Consider the following 22,399-nt stretch of genomic DNA (forward strand, 5'->3'; position numbering starts at 1 on the left):
ATGATCCCGGGCTGCGGGGGATTTATGGAGCACTAAAACGCGGCAGCTTTTCCCTCGGCCTCAGCTGGGATGGTTTTCCTGCCGAAAAGCTCCGGGATTTTTCCTTCCTTCCGGCACAAATGCGGGGAAAGCCCTCCCAGCTCCTTCCAGCCTCGGAATTCCCACAAAATCCCGTCCTGAGCCCCGATTCCCACATAAATCCAGCCGGGGTCTCAGCGCCTGTCTGCAGATCCGGGGATCCCATTCCAGGGATTTTATTTCAGAGAATTGGGGGGGTCAGGATCAATTCCCAAAGGATAACGGATCCCAGTCCTGGCCTTGCGTCCCCCCAATTCCCACATTTCCCCCATGTTATGAACAAAAATTCAGTTGTTTTTTAATAAAGGCATTAAAAAGGAGAAGAAGTCTCCTGGCCCTGTTTATTTCACCCCAATTCCCACATTTCCCCCACTTCCCACATCCCCCCCCCAGAATTCCCACATCCCCCCCAAATTCCCACATTTCCCCCAGTTCCCATATCCCTCAGAATTCCCACATCCCCCCCAAGTTCTCACATCCTTCTGGAATTCCCACATTCCCCCCCTAAAATTCCCACATCTCCCCCCAAATTCCTGCATTCCTCTGGAATTCCCACATCCCCCCGAATTCCCATATCCCTCAGAATTCCCACAAATTTCCCCAATTCCCACATCCTCCTGCAATTCTTACATCCCCCTAGAATTCCCACATTCCCCCAAATTCCCACATTTCCCCCCATTCCCACATTCCCCCCTAAAATTTCCACATCCCCCCCAAACTTCCACATCCTCCCAAATTCCCACATCCCCCCAAATTCCCACATTTCCTCCCATTTCCACATCCTCCTGCAATTCCCACATCCCCCCAAACTCGCACATCCTCCTGCAATTCCCACATTTCCCCCCAATTCCCACATTTCCCCCCATTTCCACATCCCCCCAAATTCCCACATTTCCCCCCATTCCCACATCCCCCCAAATTCCCACATTTCCCCCCAAACTCCCACATCCTCCCCAATTCCCACATTTCCCCCCTGCAATTCCCACATCCCCCCTCCATCCCTCCCCGCCAGGTGCAGCCGGATTTTCCTCGGCTCTCTCCGAGCGTGGGAGGTGCGGGGGAAGCTGAGCAGGGAACTTTTCCTGGGAAAATCCTCGAAATTCTCCTTTTCCAGGTGGCTCCGGGAGGGCCGGGTCCGTCCCCACCCAGAGGAACCCACCTGGATTTACCGCGGTCCTGTGGGGTGCAGCCTGGGGGCTCCTGAACCGGAATTGGGGTTCCTGAACCGGGACTGGGGTTCCTAAACTGGGAATGGGGTTCCTAAACCGGGACTGGGGTTCCTAAACTGGGAATGGGGTTCCTAAACTGGGATTGGGGTTCCTGAACTGGGATTGGGGTTCCTAAACTGGAATTGGGGTTCCTGAACCCGGATTGGGGTTCCTGAACCTCCCGGGAGTTCCTAAACCGGGATTGGAGTTCCCAAACTGGGATTGGGGTTCCTAAACTGGGACTGGGGTTCCTAAACCGGGATTGGGGTTCCCAAACCGGGATTGGGGTTCCTGAACTGGGATTGGGGTTCCTAAACTGGAATTGGGGTTCCTGAACCCGGATTGGGGTTCCTAAACCTCCTGGGAGTTCCTGAACCAGGATTGGGGTTCCCAAACTGGGATTGGGGTTCCTAAACTGGGACTGGGGTTCCTAAACCGGGATTGGGGTTCCTGAACCGGGATTGGTGTTCCTGAACCTCCTGGGGGTCCCCGAACCAGGATTGGGGTTCCTGAACCGGGATTGGGGTTCCTGAACCTCCCGGGAGTTCCTGAACCGGGATTGGGGTTCCTGAACCGGGATTGGGGTTCCTAAACCTCCTGGGGGTCCCTGAACCGGGATTGGGGTTCCTGAACCTCCCGGGGGCTCCTAAACTGGGATTTGGGTTCCTAAACCGGAATTGGGGGTTCCTAAACCAGAATTGGGGGTTCCTAAACCGGAATTGGGGGTTCCTGAACCGGGATTGGGGTTCCTGAACCGGGATTGGGGTTTGGGAGCCCTGGGGGGAACATCCCAAGGGAATTTCCTGGAGTTTCACCCCTCACACCCCAAAGGGCGGCTTGGGGAAGGAAAGCAGGAGAAATCCCTCAGGATCCCAAATCCTCCCAGATCCCAAATCCCTCTGGATCCCAGGAGGTTTTGGAACCTAAAAATCCCAAATTCCTCCAGATCCCAAATCCCTCTGGATCCTAAATCCTTCCAGATCCCAAATCCCTCTGGATCCCAAATCCTCCCAGATCCCAAATCCCTCTGGATCCTGGGAGGTTTAGGAACCTAAAAATCCCAAATTGCTCCAGATCCCAAATCCCTCTGGACCCCAAATCCCTCCAGGTCCCAAATCCTTCCTGAACCCAAACACTTCTGGATCCCAAATCCTTCCAGATCCCAAATCCCTCTGGATCCCAGGAGGTTTAGGAACCTAAAAATCCCAAATTCCTCAGGATCCCAAATCCCTCCTGACCCCAAATCCCCCCATGCCCATCCCAGGTGAGAATTGAGGCTCTTTGGGTTTTTCCCCCATCCCAAGGGATCCCAGGGGATCCGGGCTGGGCTGGGGCAGGATCCCCTCCCCAGGGGACCCCCAGGACCCCCAGACCGACCCCGGCCCGTCCCAGTCGCTCCCAGTCCGGACTGGGAAGGGCCGGGATCGGGAATTGGGAGCGGGGGGCGGTGCCAGGGCCGCGACCCCATTGCTGGGGGGATTAAAGGCTCAACTCCAATCCCAGAGAGGAAATTGGAATTAAATCCCTTCCGGGGGGGCTGGGGCGGCATTCCCGGCTCTGCTGAGGGTCCTGGAAGGGTAAAAGGGGTCCCGAGGGTCCCGGAAGGGTTAAAGGAGTCCCGAGGGTCCTGGAAGGGTTAAAGGTGTCTCCCGTGCCGGGATTCGTTTCCCTCGGGATATTTTGGAAAGTCCTGGGCTGCAGCTGGGCCCGGGGATGGAGCAGCGCCCTTTGCCCAACTGCTTCCCATTACCGGGGAATGCGGCTCCATCTGGGAGGCAGATCGGGCCTTGGGGGGATCGGGGGGGCTGATCCCGCCCAGGGACCCCGCCGGGATCGGGATCGGCTCCAAACCCCCCCTCCCTGAGGGGGCTGCGCCCCAAAAACCGGGATGGAAACCGGGAGAAACCTGCGGGAAACGGGGGAGGAAATTCCGGGGGATTTGGGATCGGCGGCTGCAGCTGGGCCGGAGCCGCTGCTGCTCCCTGGGGAGTCCAACTTTCCCGTCCCGATTCTCCTTTCCCGCTTTTCCCTTCCCGCTTTTCTTTCCCGCTTTTCCCTTCCGGCTTTTCCCTTCCCGCTTTTCCCTTCCCAGTTTTCCCTTCCCATTTTTCCTTTCCCGGTTTTCCCTTCCCAGATTTCCTTTCCCACTTTTCCCTTCCTGGTTTTCTCCTCCCAGATTTCCTTTCCCGCTTTTCCTTTCCCACTTTTCCCTTCCTGGTTTTCTCCTCCCAGATTTCCTTTCCCGCTTTTCCTTTCCCACTTTTCCCTTCCTGGTTTTCTCCTCCCAGATTTCCTTTCCCACTTTTCCTTTCCCACTTTTCCCTTCCTGGTTTTCTCCTCCCAGATTTCCTTTCCCACTTTTCCCTTCCCACTTTTCCCTTCCCAATTTTCCTTTCCTGCTTTTCCCTTCCCAGATTTCCCTCCCTGCTTTTCCCTTCCCACTTTTTGTCCCAGATTTCCCTTCTCACTTTTCCCTTCCCAGATTTCCCTTCCCAGATTTCCTTTTCCATCTCATTCCCACTCCAAGTGAAGCTCCCGGCACCCTGCAGGGGTTTGAATTAAAAGCTCCTCTGCTGAGTTTAATTTGGAATTTTTCCCATTTTTTTCCCAGCCACTGCTGCATTTTCCCAGGCCCTGGGTTTGAGTTTGGGATTTTTCCCAATGGATCCAGCGGGGATCCGGCCCTGTCGCCCCCCTGGCAGCAGATGTGGGGTTCAGATGTGGGGTTCAGCAGCCCAGGCCCTCCCCAGAGCCCCATTAAAAAGGGGGAAGGAGCTTTTCCAGGGATTTCCCCCAGCCCATGAGAACATCAGGCCCCTTTCCAGATTTATTCCAAATTTTCCCTTCTTTTTTTTTTTTCTCCTCTCTCCCCATAAATCCGCTGTCCCCGATCCCACACACGAAGCCCCAGCTCGTTTCCTGCTTTTCCTGCTCTGGGAACTCGGGGATTTGGGACCAGAATGGGAAGTGGTGAAAATCCCCTCAGGAAGGCGCTGAGGGCTTTTCCCCCATCCTTTATTCCCAGGGTTTTTTTGGGAGACCGGGAAGAAGCGAGCGGGACAACGACAACGATGCTCTTTATTGGCATCCCAAGGATACACACGGACACATTCCACCCCCCCGGGCCTCCCCCGTGCATCCCCCCGGGCTCATGCTGCCCCCAGACCCCCCCAGACCCCCCCAAATCCTTCTATTCCTACGAAATCGGCCCTGGAATTACAGAGTGGGGAGTGGAGCAACACACGGGCTTGGTACGACACGAAACGAGCTCTGGCTTTGGCTTGGGTTGCCCTCCTGGCTTTGGGGGTGTTTTTGGAGTTTTTGGAGTTTTATTTCCGTTTTTTCCCCGCAGCTCAGGGGGGTTTGAGGCAACCCCCGGCTCCTCTTTGGATGCTGAGTTTGTCCCCATTCCCTCGGCACTGAAAATCTGAATTTTGGGATTCGGGGGTGCTGAAATCCCTTCCCATGGCTATGAAAACCTGAGGGTGAGGCGGGGATGTCCTGAGGAACAGAATTCCCAGCAGGAGAGGCTGGGCTGGGCTGGCTCTGCCAGGAAATTCAGTTTGGGTTTGGGCACCTCGATCCAGGCACCCTCAGCTTGTCCTGGAGTCGCTTTCCAAAAATCCCAGAGCAATGGGAGCCACCTGAAGGCGGTCAGTGATGGAATCCATCCCAAATTCATGCAAGATTCATCTCAAATCCATCCTGAATTAATCCAAAACTCACCTCAAATCCATCCCAAATTGATGCCAAATCCACCCAAAATCCATCCCGAATTCATGCAAAATTCATGCCAAATCCACCCCGAATTAATCCAAAATTCATGCCAAATCCTGAATCCTAAATTCACCCCAAATCCATCCTGAATCCATCCCAAATCCATTCCAGACTAATCCCAAATGGATCCCCTAAATCCATCCCAAATCCGTCCCAAACTCGTCCCCCAAATTCACCCCAAATCCATTCCAGATTAATCCCAAATCCACCCCAAATCCACCCCAAATCCATTCCAGATTCATCCCAAATTCACCCCAAATTCATCCCAAATCCATCCTGTTGTGTGGCTCAGTCTGGCAGGATCTGGGGAGTGGGGTTGGAAATTTGGGGCAAATTTCCTTGGATTTGGGTGGTGGGAAGAGTTTGGGACGTGGATTTGGGATTTTCAGCCCTTCCAGCTCTTCCCAAGGGATCTTGGCAGAAATCCTCCAAATCCCAGCCCGGGTTCTCCATCACCCAGAGCATAACGGGAGGGAAATTTCCAGAAGATTCCAGGGGATCTGGGTGCTGGAATCTCCAAATCCCAGAGTTCTCCATCATCCAGAGCACAACGGGAGAGAAATTTCCAGAAGATTCTGCGGGATCTGGAATCCCTCAAATCCCAGCCTGGTTCTCCATCACCCAGAGCACAATGGGAGGGAAATTTCCAGAAGGTTCTGGAGGATCTGGGTGCTGGAATCCCCTAAATCCTGACCTGGGTTCTCCATCACCCAGAGCACAATGGGAAGGAAATTTCCAGAAGGTTCTGGGGGATTTTGGATGGAATCCCCCAAATCCCAGCCTGGTTCTCCATCACCACAATGCAAGGAAATTTCCAGAAGATTCTGGAGGATCTGGATGCTGGAATCCCCCAAATCCCAGGCTGGGTTTTCCATCACCCAGAATGCAATAGGAGGGAAATTTCCAGAAGGTTCTGGAGGATCTGGAATTCCATGGAAGCCGCTCCAGCCCCTGGAGCTTTGCTGGGATCATCCCAACCCTGCTGTGGGATTTTGGGGCCTCCCCGTGGAGTCTTTAAGGCCAGAAACGAGGTGGGACTAAAGGGGTGGGACGGGAATTCCCAGTTGGAATTGGGGAGGGGACAGGGCTGTCCCCAAGGGGGTGACACCGAGCACTGGGTCAAACACCAAATCCTATTTACAGATCTCTCCTCTGGGAGGGCCCAAAAATCCCGTTCTGGGAAAAATCCCATTCTGGGGAAAATCCCGTTCTGGGGAAAATCCCATTCTGGGAAAAATCCCATTCTGGGGAAAATCCCATTCTGCCTTTGGGGAGGAATTTTGGGATGAATCCAGAGGGGAGGGACGGCCACACCTGGCTGGGGGCGGTGCCCTCACCTGGCTCTGGGGACATTGCCAGAAGCTTGGTGGCATCTCAGGGGACACTCCCTGGACCGGTGGCCACTCAGGGGACATCTCCAGGCCGGTGACAGCCCAGGGGACATCCTGAGGCTGGTTGCAGCTCAAGGGACATTCCCCAGGACAGTGGCAGCTCCAGCTCACCCATGTGGGGCCGAAACGCCCGCAAAATGTCCTTGGAGTGATGTCACCTCCCCGAATGTCACCCTGGGGGCAGAGGGACATTGCCGAGCTGCCCTTCACAGTGCTGGAGCCCTTTCAGCAGGGTGGGGACAGTGCAGTGGTGGCAGGGTGGCCTGGCCCAGCTCAGGGACAGTGCAGTGGTGGCCTGGCCCAGCTTGGGGACAGCTTGGGGACAGTGCAGTGGTGGCAGGGTGGCCTCGGTGGTCCCTGCAGCTTGGGGACGCGGGGACAGGGCAGGAGCGAGGAGCGGAGCCCTGTGTCCCCGCGGGGCAGGCACTTGGTCAGCGCTTTCCACCTTCAGTGTCCCCTCAGTGTCCCCTCAGTGTCCTCTTGGTGTCTCCTCGGTGTCCCCTGCAGCCCCCATGGTGGGGGTCGTGGCACCCCAAAATCATCTCCTCGGTGTCCGGGGTGGCCCCGGCTGCTCCCCCAAGTCCCTGCAGAGCTGTGGGCAGCTGCACCCCAAATTTCACAGTGTAGGGAGCCAGGTCCGCTCCCCCAGCCCCTCTGAGCCCCCAAATCCTGGGGCAGCAGCCCCAGTCCCGCCCTTTCCCCGGTTTTGGGGTAAAAGCAGCCGGATTTGGGGGTGTTGGAGGGGAACAGGAGGAAGAGGAGCCCTGGGGAGAGAAGAGGGTGGAAGGGAGGAGAGGGGAGGGCTGAGAGCACGGCGATCTCTCCATGTCCGTCTGTCCATCTGTCCGTCCATCCTGCAGCCAGGATTTGTGATCAGGGTGGGGCTGAGCCCCTCCAACACCATCAGGGGCCGGTACCAGTACCGGGACCTGCTCGGGGGCCACCCCACCGTGTCCCCCCAGAGCCGGGATTTGTGATCAGGGTGGGGCTGAGCCCCCCAACACCGGGGACCAGGAGCTGCTCCAGGAGCTGCTCTGGGGTGACCCCACAACCTCTCCCCAGTGCTGGGATTTGTAATCAAGGTGGGGCTGAGGCCCCCAACACCAGGGAACGGGAGCTGCTCCAGGGTGACCCCACAACCTCTCCCCGCTGCCGGGATTTGCGATCAGGATGGGGCTGAGCCCCCCAACACCGGCACCGGGAGCTGCTCCGGGGTGACCCCAGCGCCTCCCCCCGGCACCGGGCAGGCTCAGCCCCCCGGGCCGGCCCTCACACCGGGGAGGTGGCGGTGGAGTCGCTGGCCAGGCTGTCGGCGATGTCGCCGCGCTGCAGGCGGCGCAGGGCGGCCAGGAGCGCGTCCAGCGTGGCCGACTCGCGGCCGGCCCAGTGCGCCAGCAGCGCCCGCGCCGGGGCCTCCTCGCGCGTGAAGGACTCGATCAGCTCCTCCTTGTAGCCCAGCTCCCCCGCCAGCTGCCGCCACGTGTCCTCGGCCGAGCTGCCCAGCAGCTTCTCCACCTCCTCCTGCTTGCTGGCCGGCAGCGCTGAGTACGGGCTGCCGTCCGCCTTGGGAGCTGCTGGAGAGAGGGGGAACGGTCTGAGAGCCTGCCCGGGGTGTGCCATCCTCCCTGCCCTTAGCTGGGTGTCTGTGCCCATCCCAGGGTCTCTGTGCCCGTCCTCCCTGCCCTTCCCTGAGTGTCCCTGTCCTTCCCAGATTGTCCCTGTCCATCCCTGAGTGTCTGTGTCTCTCCTCCCCGCCCTTGCCTGGGTGTCTGTGCCCATCCTCCCTGCCCTTACCTGGGTGTCCCTGTCCTTACCTGAGTGTCCCTGCACATCCCAGATTGTCCCTGTCTATCCCTGAGTGTCTGTGCCTGTCCTCCCTGCCCTGAGCTGGGTCTTCCTGTTCATCCCTGAGAGTCCCTGCCCATCCCACATTGTCCCTGTCCATCCCTGGGTGTCTGTGCCCAGCCTTCCTGCCCTTACCTGGGTGTCCCTGTTCATCCCTGGATGTCCCTGTCCATCCTCCCTGCCCATCCCTGAGTGTTTCTGTCCATCCCCTCATGTCCCTGTCCATTCTTCCTGTCCATCTCAGGGTGTACCTGTCCATCCCCAGGATGTCCCTGCCCACCCCAGATTGTCCCCACCCATCCCTGGGACGTCCCTGTCCATCCCCAGATCATCCCTGCCCATCCCAGATTGTCCCCATCCATCCCCAGGACATCCTTGTCCATCCCAGGGTGTCCCTGCCCATCCCAGATTGTCCCTGCCCGCCCCAGCAGCCCCGCCTGGCCCCTGGGTGCCCCGTGCTCACCCCTGGGTGCCCCGTGCCCACCCCTGGGTGCCCCGTGCCCACCCCAGCAGCCCCACCTGGCCCCTGGGTGCCCTGCCCCGGCGGCTGCTGCTCGTGCAGGCTCTGGCTGTCCACGGAGATGCCGCTGTCGCTGTGCAGCTTCTCGCCCTCGGGGGACGGCGTCTGGTTCACCGGGCGGTTGTTGGCGCCTTGCTTGTTCTGCTTGCAGCTGTTCCACCTGCGGGGACAGCGGCGCACGGGTGACGTCCCCGGGGGGTGGCAGGGCTTGGTGCCATTGTCTGGGGTGTGTCCCGTTCCCTGGGTTTGTCCCATTGTCTGGGACTTGTCCCCTTGTATGGGGTTTGTCCCATTGTATGGGGTTTGTCCCCTTCCGTGGGTTTGTCCCATTTTCTGGTTTCTGTCTTGGTGCCGGGACAGGGACAGGGACAGGGACAGGGGATGGGACAGGGACACAGACAAAGACACAGGGACAGGGACAGGGAATGGGACTGGGACAGGGACAGGAACAGGGACACAGACAAGGACAGGGGATGGGATAGGGACACAGATAAGGAGACAAGGACAGGGACAGGGAGGGGGACAAGGACAGGAACAGGAACACAGACAGGGACAGGGAACAGGGACAGAGACAGGAACAGGGACAGGGAATGGGACTGGGGCAGGGACATGGACACAGACAAGGACAGGGGTGCAGTGTGTCCCCCACCCTGCTGCCACCTCCCTCCTCACCCCTCACACAATTTTGGAAATCCTCCCATCCTGGTGCCCTCGGTGGTGGCAGCTGTGGCTGTGGGACATCCAGAGAGGGGTCCCACAGTTCCCCCCTCCCCAAATCCCTGTCCCGGTACCTCTTGAAGGCGATGTAGGCCACCAGCCCCACCACCACGGCGGCCAGGATGGAGCAGTAGACGGGGATGAGGTTGTCGCTGGTGCCGTGGGTGAGCACGGGCTGCGAGCTGCCCATGACGGTGGTGGCCGTGTCGGCCGCGGTGCTGGGCCCGCCCTCGGTGCTCGGCGGCTCCCTGGTGGCCTCGGGGCTCTCAGAGCCCCCCAGGGACGGGGCCGGCGTGGTCCAGCGAGGGTGGAGCCCTGGCGGGGCGGAGGGAAGGGAAATGGGGGTCAGGATGAGCCGGGGGTGGCCGTGGCTGTGTCAGCGCTGTCCCTTGGGGCACAGCTCCTGCTGTGGCCCCCAAACCCAGGGGAGCCGCCCCAGCTGACCCCAAATCGCCCTGAGGCAGAGAAACCCCCCCAGGTGTCCCCAAACCCGCCCTGAGGCAGCCCAGGTGCCCCAGCTGTCCCCATACCCATCCTGGGGCAGCCCAGGTGTCCCCAAACCCACCCTGAGGCAGCCCAGGTGCCCCAGCTGTCCCCAAACCCGCCCTGGCCCAGCCCAGGTGTCCCCAAACCCACCCTGAGGCAGCCCAGGTGCCCCAGCTGTCCCCAAACCCGCCCTGGCCCAGCCCAGGTGTCCCCATACCCATTCTGGGACAGCCCAGGTGCCCCCAAACCCACCCTGAGGCAGCCCAGGTGCCCCAGGTGTCCCCAAACCCGCCCTGGCCCAGCCCAGGTGTCCCCATACCCATCCTGGGGCAGCCCAGGTGCCCACGCCCCGCACGCAGCCGCTCCCGCAGCTCCAGGGCTTTGCTCCTTTCCCGGCCCCTGCGGCTCCGCCCGGGAGTGACCCCAATCCTGCCACGCCCGGGCGTGTCCCGGGAGCCGCGGGGCCGTCTGGGCTTGTCCCGGGGACACACGTGGGAGCCTCATCCCGTGTGATCCCATCTGATCCCATCCAATCCCATCCCGAATTCCCTGTGCCCTCTCCGGTGCCAGGGCCAGGCCACGTCCCTCAGCCCATCCCGGAGTGAGACTGAGATGGGAATTGTGCCAGGAGCTGGGACCTCGCCCTGCCACCCCCCTGCCAACCCCCTGGGATTGTGCCAGGCTGGGATTGTGCCAGGCTGTGATCAGGACTGAGCTGGGATTGTGTCACGCTGGGATTGTGCCATGCTGGGATCAGGATTGAGCCGGGATTGTGCTGGGCTGGGATTGTGCCAGTTTGGGATTGTGACAAACTGGGATTGTGCCAGGCTGGAATTGTGCCCCGCCAGCCCTGGGGCTTCGGTGGTGTCACTGTCGCCGTCACAGGGGGGTTGGTGGCATCCTGCCCTGCCGTGTCCCAGTGCCATCCTGCCCTGTCCCGCTGCCATCCTGCCCTGCTGTGTCCCACTGGCATCCTGTCCCATCCTGCCCTGTCCCTGTCCCATCCTGCCCTGCTGTGTCCCTGTCCCATCCTGCCCTGCCGTGTCCCAGCCCCCGCTGCCCTTTGGAACCCCCTCCCGGGCCCACAGCAGACAAAGCCACCGCTGTGTCCCTGACTTGTGGCTCCATTTACTCGACCCTTGGGCGGAGCTGCCCCTCAGCCCGGCTCGGCGGCGGCCGGGACAAAGAAAGAAAAGCTTTCTGCTTTTGTGGTGCCACGCTCGGGGCACCGAGTGACGCTGTGCCCGCCCGGGAACGCGGCTGGGGCTGGCCGGGAGCCCCGGGGGGAGCAGCCCTGGGGGGATCAGCTCTGGTGGGAGCAGCCCTGGGGGGATCAGCCCTGGTGAGAGCAGCCCCGCTTCCTCTGAGAGCTCAGCACAGCTCTGACTTCTGCTCTGCCCCTTTTTTTCCCCTTTTTTCCCCTTTCCCATGGGGCTGGAGCTGTGTTTGGGATGCCGATGGGGACAGGGGGACAGACACACAGCCCCAGCTCCTTTCCCTTGCCCAGCGCTGCCAGATCCCAGCACAGTTCCCCAAACCCAGGTCCAGCCACACCTCGGCAGCTGCACCTGAATGTCCCAGCGGTGGCAGCAGAGCGGTGGCAATGGCACAGCCACACCGAGAATGTCCCTGGAGTGGCAGCAGAGCTGTGACAATGGCGCACACCGGGAACATCCCAGCAGTGGCGGCAGAGCGGTGACAATGACACAGCCACACTGGGAAGAGTGGTGACAATGGCACACACCAGGAATAGCCCAGCAGTGACGCCAGAGCTGTGACAATGGCACAGCCACACCGGGAACGTCCCTATGGTGGCAGCAGAGCAGTGACAATGGCACAGCCACACCAGGCACGGCTCTTACCCCACAGCAGGGCCGTGACAGTGACACACACCAGGAACGTCCCTGCATGGCAGCAGAGCTGTGACAATGACACAGCCACATCGGGAATGTCCCAGCGGTGGCGGCAGAGCAGTGACAATGGCACACACCAGGAACGTCCCTGAGGGGGTGGCAGCAGAGCGGTGACAGTGGCACACACCAGGTACAGCTCTTACCCCACGGCAGAGCCGTGACAATGGCACAGCCACACCAGGAACATCCCAGCAGTGTCACCAGAGCTGTGACAATGACACAGCCACACCGGGAACGTCCCTGTGGTGGCAGCAGAGCCGTGACAATGACACACACCGGGCACATCCCAGCAGTGGCAGCAGAGCGGTGACAATGACACAGCCACGCCAGGCACAGCTCTTACTCCACATCAGAGCGGTGACAATGACACAGCCACATCGGGAAGAGCAGTGGCAGTGACACACACCATTGGCACACCCGGGAATGTCCCAGCAGTGACACCAGAGCGGTGACAATGACACAACCACACCAGGAACGTCCCAGCAGTGGCAGCAGAGCGGTGGCAATGACACAACCACACCAGGTACGTCCCAGCAGTGACACCAGAGCCGTGGCAATGCCACACACCATTGGCGCACTCTTACCCCGGCACTCGGCGTCCGCCACGGCCGTGCACTCGCGCACCAGCACCTCGTTGTCCTCGCAGGTGGTGCAGGGCAGGCAGGGGTCCACGAAGTTGGCCTCGCTGGAGAAGGTGCCCTCGGGGCACTCCTCGCACACGGTGTCCTGCGAGTCCTTGCAGGGGAACATGAGCCCGAAGCCGACCTCGCAGACGCGGCACTCGCGGCAGCCGCCGCTGCTCTCGTCCTGGAAGTAGCCGTAGGCGCAGCGGCACACGGCGTCGTCGGTCTCCACGCAGGGCGCCGACATGCTCTGCAGCCCCTCGCACTGCGTGCACGGCTTGCACGGCTCCGTGGCGCTGGCCGTGTCCGAGAAGGTGACGCCTGATGGGGACGGGGAGGGGATCAAAGCTCTGCTTCTGCTTTCCTTCATTTCCCTCTGGGCTCAGAGCGAGAGGGGTCTCTGTGCTCCCCCCAGGCTCAGCTTCCCATCAATGCCTTCCTCATTCCCGCAGGAATTCCCAGCTCCTCATCTCCCAGCCCATTCACATCTCCCCCATTCTCCAGCAATTCCCAGTTTGGAGCCTCCTTCCAGGCTCAGCTTCCCAGTGACATCCTCCCCATTCCCGTCTCCTCATCCCATTCACTCCTCCTCATCCAATTCCCAGTTTGGAGCATCCTTCAAGGCTCAGCTTCCCATTGACACCTTCCCCATTCCCACCACAATTCCCAGCTCCAGCACACTCCAGGCTCCCGTTCCCATTGACACCTGCACCATTCCCACAGCAATTCCCAGTTTGGAGCATCCTTCCAGGCTCATCTTTCCAGTAACATCTTCCCCATTCCCGCCTCCTCATCCCATTCCTCTGCAATTCCCGGTTTGGAGCATCATTCCAGGTTCATGTGCCCAGTAACATCGTCCCCATTCCCTCCTCATCAGCCCATTCACACCTTCCCCATTCCTCAGCAATTCCCAGTTTGGAGCCTCCTTCCAGGCTGAATTTCTCTCCCCATTCCCGCCTCCTCATCCCAATTCCTCTGCAATTCCCAGTTTGGAGCCTCCTTCCAGGCTGAATTTCTCTCCCCATTCCCGCCTCCTCATCCCAATTCCTCTGCAATTCCCAGTTTGGAGCATCATTCCAGGCTCAGCTTCCCGTTGACACCTGCACCATTCCCACCTCCTCATCCTCATTGACACCTCCTCATCCCATTCCCACCTCCTCAATCCCCATTCCTCCCTCCTCAATCCCAATTCCCCCCTCCTCATCCTCATTCCCCCATCCTCAATCCCCATTCCTCCCTCCTCAATCCCCATTCCTCCCTCCTCAATCCCCATTCCTCCCTCCTCATCCCCATCCCCTCCCCAGTTCCCATTCCCCTGGGTCCATCCTGGCTGCGCCGCCCCCATTGCCCATCCCAGCGCTCTCTGCTCACATCCCCGCGCTAATTCCCGATTTTATTCCCTTTCTGACCCCCGGGGCCATTCCCTGCCCTCACACCCCATCGCTTTCCCCGCACATCCTGCCGGGGTCCCGGGGGTCCCACTGTCCCCGCTGTCCCCGCTGTCCCCGCTGTCCCCGGTGGCAGCGCTGACTGTGCCTGACCCCGCGGCTCCTGCGCTCCGGTTTCAGCCCGCAGGACGCGCTGCGGGGGAAATCGATGCCCGTTCCGAGCCGTGCCCGCTCCCGGAGGAGCTCGGGGATATTTTTAGCCCCGGAAGAGGCAGCGGAGCCCGGCCTGGAGGGCGCAGCTGCTGCTGATGCTGCCCCCGCTCCCACCGGAGCTGCCGGCCCAGCCCGGGGAAATTCCAGGGGTGGAGAAGGGGCTGGGGATCCCTGCGACCCCAGGGATGGTGCTGGGAATGATTCCTGCTCCCAGCAGCTTCCCTGGGGACACCGAGGTGCTCGGGACAGGAATTTCGGGCTGCTCCGGAGGGGGATGAAGCCCCAAAGCCCCTGGGAGGGACCCAGGTTCCATCCCAGCCTCACCAGCGGATTTCTCCCATCCCCAACACCTTCCCTCCTCACCCTGTGCCTGTGCCTGGATGTCCTGCCCCTGCCCTGAGGCTTTCCCTGGACCTGCAGAGGATTTGGAGTCACAAAATCCCGGGATGGTTTGGGTCAGGAGGGACCCCAAACCCCCCAATTCCCTGGATAGGGAAATCTCCCGCTATCCCGGGCTGCTCCCAAGCCCATCCTCGCTATCCCGGGCTGCTCCCAAACCCAGCCTCGCTATCCCGGGCTGCTCCCAAGCCCATCCTCGCTATCCCGGGCTGCTCCCAAACCCATCCTCACTATCCCGGGCTGCTCCCAAACCCAGCCTCGCTATCCCGGGCTGCTCCCAAACCCATCCTCGCTATCCCGGGCTGCTCCCAAACCCATCCTCGTTATCCCGGGCTGCTCCCAAACCCATCCTCGCTATCCCGGGCTGTGCCCAAATCCATCCTCGCTATCCCGGGCTGCTCCCAAACCCATCCTCGCTATCCCGGGCTGTGCCCAAATCCATCCTCGCTATCCCGGGCTGCTCCCAAACCCATCCTCGCTATCCCGGGCTGCTCCCAAGCCCATCCTCGGTATCCCGGGCTGCTCCCGAGCCCATCCTCGCTATCCCGGGCTGCTCCCAAACCCATCCTCGGCTACTCCCGGGGTCAGGGCAGCCGTGGCTCCCCCGATCCGTCTGTCGCTGTCGCTTCCAGCCCCTCGCAGCCCCAGCCCCGCGCCCGAGCAGCAGCGCTGGAGCAGCCCCGGGGCGGCACACGCGGCTCCCATTAACCCGGGCTCATGCCTCGCATTATGCTGAATTATTGATGGGCGCCATTAGAGCGGGGAAGTGGCCAGGAAAGGCTTTCGGCTGAGTGGGCACATTTGCAGCGGCAGCCGAGGGGATCTGAGCTGAGCAATTACAGCCCCGCAGCGAACGGGGCCGAGCCCCCGGCCCTCCCTCCCCCGGAGGCTGCGGGGATGAATAAATCATGAGCAGCCCCCGGGCTCTGGGGGGCTGAGATGGGGGGAATTGGAGCAATCCCCCCCTTTTAGGGTGTTTCTGGCAGCCCCCCAGGCTCTGGGGTGTTGAGATGGGGGGAAAAGGGGGAATTAGAGCAATCCCCCCCCCTTTTGGGGTGTTTCTGGCAGCCCCTGGACTCTGGAGTGTTGGGATGGGGGAAAAGGGGAACTAGAGCAATTCCTCCCTTTTGGGGTGTTTCTGGCAGCCCCCCGGGCTTTGGGGGCTGTGATGGGGGAAAAAGGGGGAATTAGAGCCATCCCCCCCCTTTTGGGGTGTTTCTGGCAGCCCCCCGGGCTCTGGCAGGGCCGGGCTTTTCGCAGAGGATTTTTCCGGAACGATTCCCCCGAGGGTCGGGAGCGCGGCCAAGGGAGTGCTCGGAGGAGGCAGCCGCGGGTGCAGGTGGGGACCCTCGGCCCTGGGCCGTGCCCACATTCCTGGGGCGCAGTCTGGAGGCCGTGCCAGCAGCGGGGCTGCCTCCGCCTGCCCGGCCCGAGGCAGCGGCACCCGGGGGATCCGGGGGCATCCGAACACGTCCAGGGGGATCCAAACATGTCCAGGGGGAATCTAGGGGGATCCAGGGGGATCCAAACATGTCCAGCAGGATCCAGAGGGATCCAGGCATGTCCAGGGGGATCCAGAGGGATCCAGGCATATCCAGGGGGAATCTAGGGGGATCCAAACATGTCCAGGGGGATCCAGAGGGATCCAGGCATGTCCAGGGGGAATCTAGGGGGATCCAGGGGGATCTGGGTGTGTTCACCAGGATCCAGGGGGATCCAAACACGTCCAGGGGGATCCAAACATGTCCAGGGGGAATTTAGGGGGATCCAGGGGGATCTGAGTGTGTCCAGCAGGATTCAGAGGGATCCAGATATGTCCAGGGGGATCCAGAGGGATCCAGGCATATCCTAGGGGGATCCAGGGGGATCTGGGTGTGTTCACCAGGATCCAGGGGGATCCAAACGTGTCCTGGGGGATCCAGGGGGATCCAAACATGTCCAGCAGGATCCAGAGGGATCCAGGCATGTCCAGGGGGATCCAGAGGGATCCAGGCATATCCAGGGGGAATCTAGGGGGATCCAAACATGTCCAGGGCGATCCAGAGGGATCCAGGCATGTCCAGGAGGACTCTAGGGGGATCCAGGGGGATTTGGGTGTGTTCACCAGCATCCAGGGGGATCCAAACATGTCCAGGGGGAATCTAGGGGGTTCCAGGGGGATCCAGGGGGTTCCAGGGCCACAGGGCTCCTCTCCCCATCCCAGCAAGGGACAGATGCGGGGTTTGCAGGTTTCCTTCCCTCCACACCCCAAAATCCCTCTCAGGGAAGAGCTGAGGGTGGGGAGGAGCTTTTCCCTCAGTGGGATCCGTCCCCATTGGGATCCATCCCCTCCCTGGGATCCATCCCTCACTGGGATCCCTCCCTGGGATCCATCCCTCACTGGGATCCCTCTCTGGGGTCCGTCCCCCCATCCAGGAGGGATCCAGCCCCGTTTCCCGGCCGGGCTCAGGGAAGCAGAGCCGTCCATCGATTTCTCAGGACGCTGAGGTATTTTTAGCCCTGCCCTGGCTCTGCTCCTCCAGCTCTGGCTCTGTTCCTCCAGCCTGCTCTGCCTCCTGTCTGCTCCCTCCTCATCCCAAACCCTTCTGTGCACACCCCAAACCCCCCTGAGCACATCCCAAACCCTTCTGTCCACACCCCAATCCCCCTCTGTGCCTGACAGCACTGCCCAGACCCCGCTGTGGGGCTGTGCCCTTCCCCACACCCCAAACTCCCACTTTGGGGAAGAATCTCCCATTTTACCCCATCCTTTCCCCAGAATCCGGCCCGATCCCCTCTTGGTTCAGCACAGGGGTGACCTGGGGACGCTGTGACACTTTGGGGGGCACAATGGGGTGTTTGGGGCACTCACTGTCAGCACAAGGGTGACCCGGGGACACTGTGACACTTTCAGGGGGGTGTTTGGGGTACTCACAGTCAGCACAGGGGTGTGACATGGGGACGCTGTGACACTTTCAGGGGGGTGTTTGGGGTACTCACAGTCAGCACAGGGGTGTGACATGGGGACGCTGTGACACTTTCAGGGGGGTGTTTGGGGTACTCACAGTCAGCACAGGGGTGTGACATGGGGACGCTGTGACACTTTGGGTGGTGTTTGGGGTACTCACAGTCAGCACAGGGGTGTGACATGGGGACGCTGTGACACTTTCAGGGGGGTGTTTGGGGTACTCACAGTCAGCACAGGGGTGTGACATGGGGACGCTGTGACACTTTCAGGGGCGTGTTTGGAGTACTCACAGTCAGCACAGGGGTGTGACATGGGGACGCTGTGACACTTTGGGGGCTGTTGGGGTACTCACTGTCCAGGCAGGGCTCGCACACCGTCTGGTTGACCCCGCAGGGCTGCACCACGCCCTCGCCCACGTTGCAGAGGCGGCAGCACTCCCCGCCCAGCGTGAACAGCCTGGAGGCACAATCGTCCTTGGAGGCGCCGGCACCGGGGCCCTGCGGAGAGCAGAGCCCAGAGGTCACCCCTGTCACATCTGTCACCCCCAGGGATGTGACAGCCAGGGAAGGGCCCGCTCTGGGGACACGCCTCTCTGCTGAACGGTGATTTGGGGGAGAAAAGCGCTTTTCCAGGCAAAATTAATTCCTTGGGAAATGCCCTGCTGAGATCTGTGCTGGAGGGAGCCGGGAGGGTCCCCAGGGGGGGTTTGGGGTGATGTGGCCGCTGTGTGGTGACAGGTTTGTCCCTGTCCCTTCCTCAGCCACCTCCCCTAAGGGCGCTGAGCCATTTGGGGGGCTCAGCCCTTCCCAGCCTGGGAATGGCAGAGGAGAGGAGGAATCCCTGCCCCATGGAGGGTCTGGGGGGCTCCTCTGCCCCCCAAAACCCCCTGGGAAACGGGGCGGAAATGGGGGACTGAGGGAGCAGCAGGAGCCTGGGTGTCCCTGCAGGTACAACCCGACAGGTACAACCCGACAGGTACAACCTGTCACCACACCTGAACGCCGCCAACACCCCTCGGGGCTCTGCACCCGTGGGGTGCAGGAGCCCCTTCCCACAGCCCCTTCTGCCTCCCGCCCACCCACGGACCCCCGGCCGATGCTGGGCAATGGGGGAGAGCCCCGCGGGAGCGTCTGGCGGCCTCGTCAGCAGCGCCTTGGCCGCGTCCCCGCGCTCGGAGCGGCGCTCGGGGCTCCGCATCCGGCGGGGCCGAGACAATGGAGCGCCAATTGCAGGCAGCTGAATGACAAAGTGCTCCAATTACCCCGCGCTGCGAGGCGGCCGCTCCCGCTCCCCCTCCCCGCCAGCCCGCCCTGGCAGCGCCTCCTTCCAGAGCCCTTCTCCAGAACCCTTCTCCAGAGCCTTTTCCCAGAACATTTTCCCAGACCCTTTCCCCAGATCCTTTTCCCAGCCCGTTTTTCCAGATCCTTTCCCCAGGCCCTTTTTTCCAGATCCTTTTCCCAGATCCTTTTCACCAATCCTTTTTCCCAGACCCTTTTCCTGAACCGTTTTCCAAGCCCTTTTCCCAGACCCTTTTCTCAGCCCTTTTTCCAAACCCTTTTCCCAGACCCTTTCCCAGAACGTTTTCCCAGATCATTTTTCCAACTCCTTTTCCCAGCCCCTTTTTCCTTTCCCAGATCCTTTTCTAGCCCCTTTTCCCAGCCCCTTTTCCCAGGCTCTATTTCCAGACCCTTTTCCCAGACCCTTTTTCCAGCCCCTTTCCCCAGAACTTTTTCTCAGCCCCTTTCCCCAGGCCCTTTCCCATCCCCTTTTCCCCAGCCCCTTTTCCCAGATCCTTTTTCCAGCCCCTTTTCTCACCCCCTTTTTCCAAACCCCTTTTCCAGAACACTTTTCCAGCCCCTTTTCCCACTCCAGGCAGGCAGGAGGGATTGGAATACGGGGAACCCTCCCAGCACCCCAAATGTCCCCTGGGAGTGGTTTGGGGTGCGGCGGTGCCCACACGTGGGGCGCACATTTGGGGTTTTGGGGTCCAGCCGGGCACGGCCCATCCCGAGCTCCTCCAGGGCAGCGTTTGGCAACTCAGATATCCCAGGGATGTGATTCCAGGGGCTGGGAATGGGGCTGGCTGTGAGTGGTGATGGGGCTGGGCCTGGGCATCCAGAGCATCCCATGATCCCAGAGACCCCAGAGCATCCCACAGTTCCAGAGACCCCAGAACTTCCAGGGATCCCAGAGAATTCCACAATTCCAGAGATCCCAGAGATCTCACAGCTTTCCCCGATCCCAGAGCATCTGGGTGATCCCACAGCTTCCAGAGATCCCAGATCTTCCCTCAATCCCAAAGCATCCCATGACCCCAAATCTTCCAGATCTTCTCTCAATCCCAGAGCATGCCCTGATCCCAGAGCATCCCATGATCCCAAATCTTCCAGAGATCCCAGAGCCTCCAAAAACCCCAGATCTTCCCCTGATCCCAGAGCATTCCATGATCCCAGATCTTCCCCTCATCCCAAAGCACCCCAAGATCCCAGATCATCCCACAATCCCCGAGTTTCCACCGATCCCAGACCTTCCCCTGATCCCAGATCTACCTCCAATCCCAGAATTTCCCCCGATTCCAAATTTCCTTCCGATCCCAGATCTCCCATCTCCCTCACAGCTGCGAGCTGCCCGCTTGGGATGGGCATGGCCGGGCCACCCGGTCCCTCTCCAAGGCCACCCGGTCCCTCTCCAGGGCCACCTGTCCCCTCCATCCCGGCTCCCCCGCCCACGCTCCCCGCGCTCTGCGTTAAAGGCGATTCCCCGCTCCAGGTGCCGCGGGCCCCCCTCGTTCCGGGGCTTTCCCTTTGGGGCTGGGGGCTCCGAGCCCCCCCGAGCCTGGGCAGGGGCACCTGGTCCGCGTTAGGCCGCGGAAACGCCGCGTTGTGAGCGCGGCCGGCGGTGACAAAGGCGCGGAATGAGCGCCATAAAGCATCCTGACAGCCGGCCCGGCCCGGAGGGCGCGGGCGGCACCTCTGGAAGCTCCGAGCGGCGTTCGGAGGCGGCTCGGGGGGGCTGGAGGCCGGGCAGGGGCTGCGGGTGAGGACGGAGCCGCTGCGAGCGGGATTTGGGAGCTCTGGAGCGGCCGCAAGGGGCAGGGGATGCTCCAGCTGGAGCCGAGATCCGAGATCCGAGCCCGGCCGGGATCCGAACGAGCTCTGCTTCTCTTGGCCGAGCCCCGCTCTGGGAGAGGCCAAATCCCAAATCCGGGCTCCCAAACCCCGGCTCCCAAATCCCGGCCCCTAAATCCCCGCTTCCAAATCCCCGCTCCCAGCGATTCCCGAACTTTGGGCAGCTGCGGGAGCCGCGTCCGAGCCCCGCGACTCCGGCTGGACCCGGGAGGCACCGAGGGGCGAGCGCGGGGTCTCGGGGGGTCCTGGGGTGTCCCGGGGGGTCCTGGGGGATCTCGGGGGGTCCCGGGGTGCGGGCACAGCTGGGGGGGCACAGCCGGGTCCCCGTTGTCCCCCCGGACACTCGCAGCCCCGCAGGGCAGAGCCAGCCCCGGAGGTGACCCCGGACAGGGCAGCGGCGATTTGGGGACATCCGCAGCGGCCGGGGGGAGGGCGGCGGGAGATGCCCGGGGGGGAATGGTTGGGATCCATCCGGCCGGGACAGCTCCGGGCGCTCCGGTCCCAGCGGCCCCGGGGGGGTTTGGGCACCGCGATCCCGAGGGGGGGACGGGGAAAGGAGCCAGGACCCCCCCGACCCCGCGGTGCCAGCCCCGCTCCGCAGCCCCGAACTCCGCCTTTAATATCCTGCCCGGGGGGTGTCCGGCTGCCTGAGAGCCCCCCTGGGACCCCCGGCAAATCCCGGCCCCCAAACAGCCCCGATCCTGCCCCAGCTGCGGGTCTGGACCCCCAAACAGCCCCGATCCTGCCCCAGCTGCGGGTCTGGACCCCCAAACAGCCCCGATCCTGCCCCAGCTGCAGGTCTGGACCCCCAAACAGCCCCGATCCTGCCCCAGCTGCAGGTCCGGACCCCCCGGCCCCTCTCCCCTCTCCGCTGCCCTCCTGCCCCTGCCCTGAAGTTTTTTGTCTGGAACACACAGCGAGGGCTCTGCCGGGGGGAAACGGGTCTGAGCCTGAGCTCCGGGGCAGTTCGGAGCCGGGAAAGTCCGGGAGAGGTTTGGGGGTGCGTGGGGGGCGGTGATGGAGGCGCTGGGGGGGTTCTGCCGCCGCTCCCCCCGGGCTGGGCTCCGTCACCCTTTGCTGTGCCAGAGCCGGGATAGCGGCACCGGAGGGGCTGCGGGACCCCCATCCCCACCCAGCTCCCCTCCGCACCCCAAGAGCTCTGCCCGGCGCTCTCCGGTGCCCCCGGGACCCTCCAGCCCCGCTCGGGGTGTCCCTGCCCCTCACCCGCGCGGCCCCCACCCCGGGAGCCCCCGAACCCCCCGTGTGAAGCCCCCGGGAGCCCCCGAACCCCTCGTGTGAAGCCCCCGGGCCCCTCCATCCCTTCCCCGCCCGGTGCCGCCGCGGGGACTCCCCGTGCCCCGGAGCCTCCGGTGCCGCTCCGGTGCCGCTGGGCCGCTCCATCCCCTCCCCGCGGGGCTCGGGGGCTGCCCGGGCGCTGCTCCCGCACTCACCGCCCGCAGCAGCAGCAGCAGCAGCGGCAGCAGCGGCAGGAGCCCGGCCATGGCGGGGCAGCGGCGCCGGTGCCACCCCCGGAGCGGAGCGGAGCGGAGCGGAGCGCGGCCGGGCTGCCCGAGCTCTGCCGCTCTCCGCCGCGGCGGGGCCAGAAAAGGCTGCGAGTCCCTCCTCCCCCTCCTCCTCCTCCTCCTCATCATCATCACCATCCCCGCCCCCGGAGCATCACGGAGCGGCAGAGCCCGCACCCTCCGCCGCCGCCACACAAAGCCCGAGAGCCCCCGGAGCCTCCCCGAGCCCCCCCTGAGCCCCCC

The 22,399-nt window shown here is 62.1% G+C and overlaps 1 protein-coding gene across 1 annotated transcript; it reads right to left on the bottom strand.

The window, feature by feature from the left end:
* Window positions 1-7,723: 7,723 nt before the first annotated feature.
* Window positions 7,724-22,135, bottom strand: NGFR (nerve growth factor receptor). Its single transcript, XM_054293360.1, has 6 exons — window positions 22,085-22,135; window positions 17,858-18,002; window positions 12,520-12,879; window positions 9,611-9,851; window positions 8,819-8,979; window positions 7,724-8,025 (listed from the first exon to the last, which is right to left on the bottom strand). Exons 1-6 carry the CDS (start codon window positions 22,133-22,135, stop codon window positions 7,724-7,726), a joined length of 1,260 nt encoding a protein of 419 aa, XP_054149335.1.
* Between the last annotated feature and the right edge of the window lie 264 nt (window positions 22,136-22,399).

Source organism: Melozone crissalis, unplaced genomic scaffold, assembly GCF_028551555.1.
Source record: "Melozone crissalis strain CALT ecotype California unplaced genomic scaffold, PUWL_Pcris_2 ptg000138l_1, whole genome shotgun sequence".
Lineage (NCBI taxonomy): Eukaryota > Metazoa > Chordata > Aves > Passeriformes > Passerellidae > Melozone > Melozone crissalis.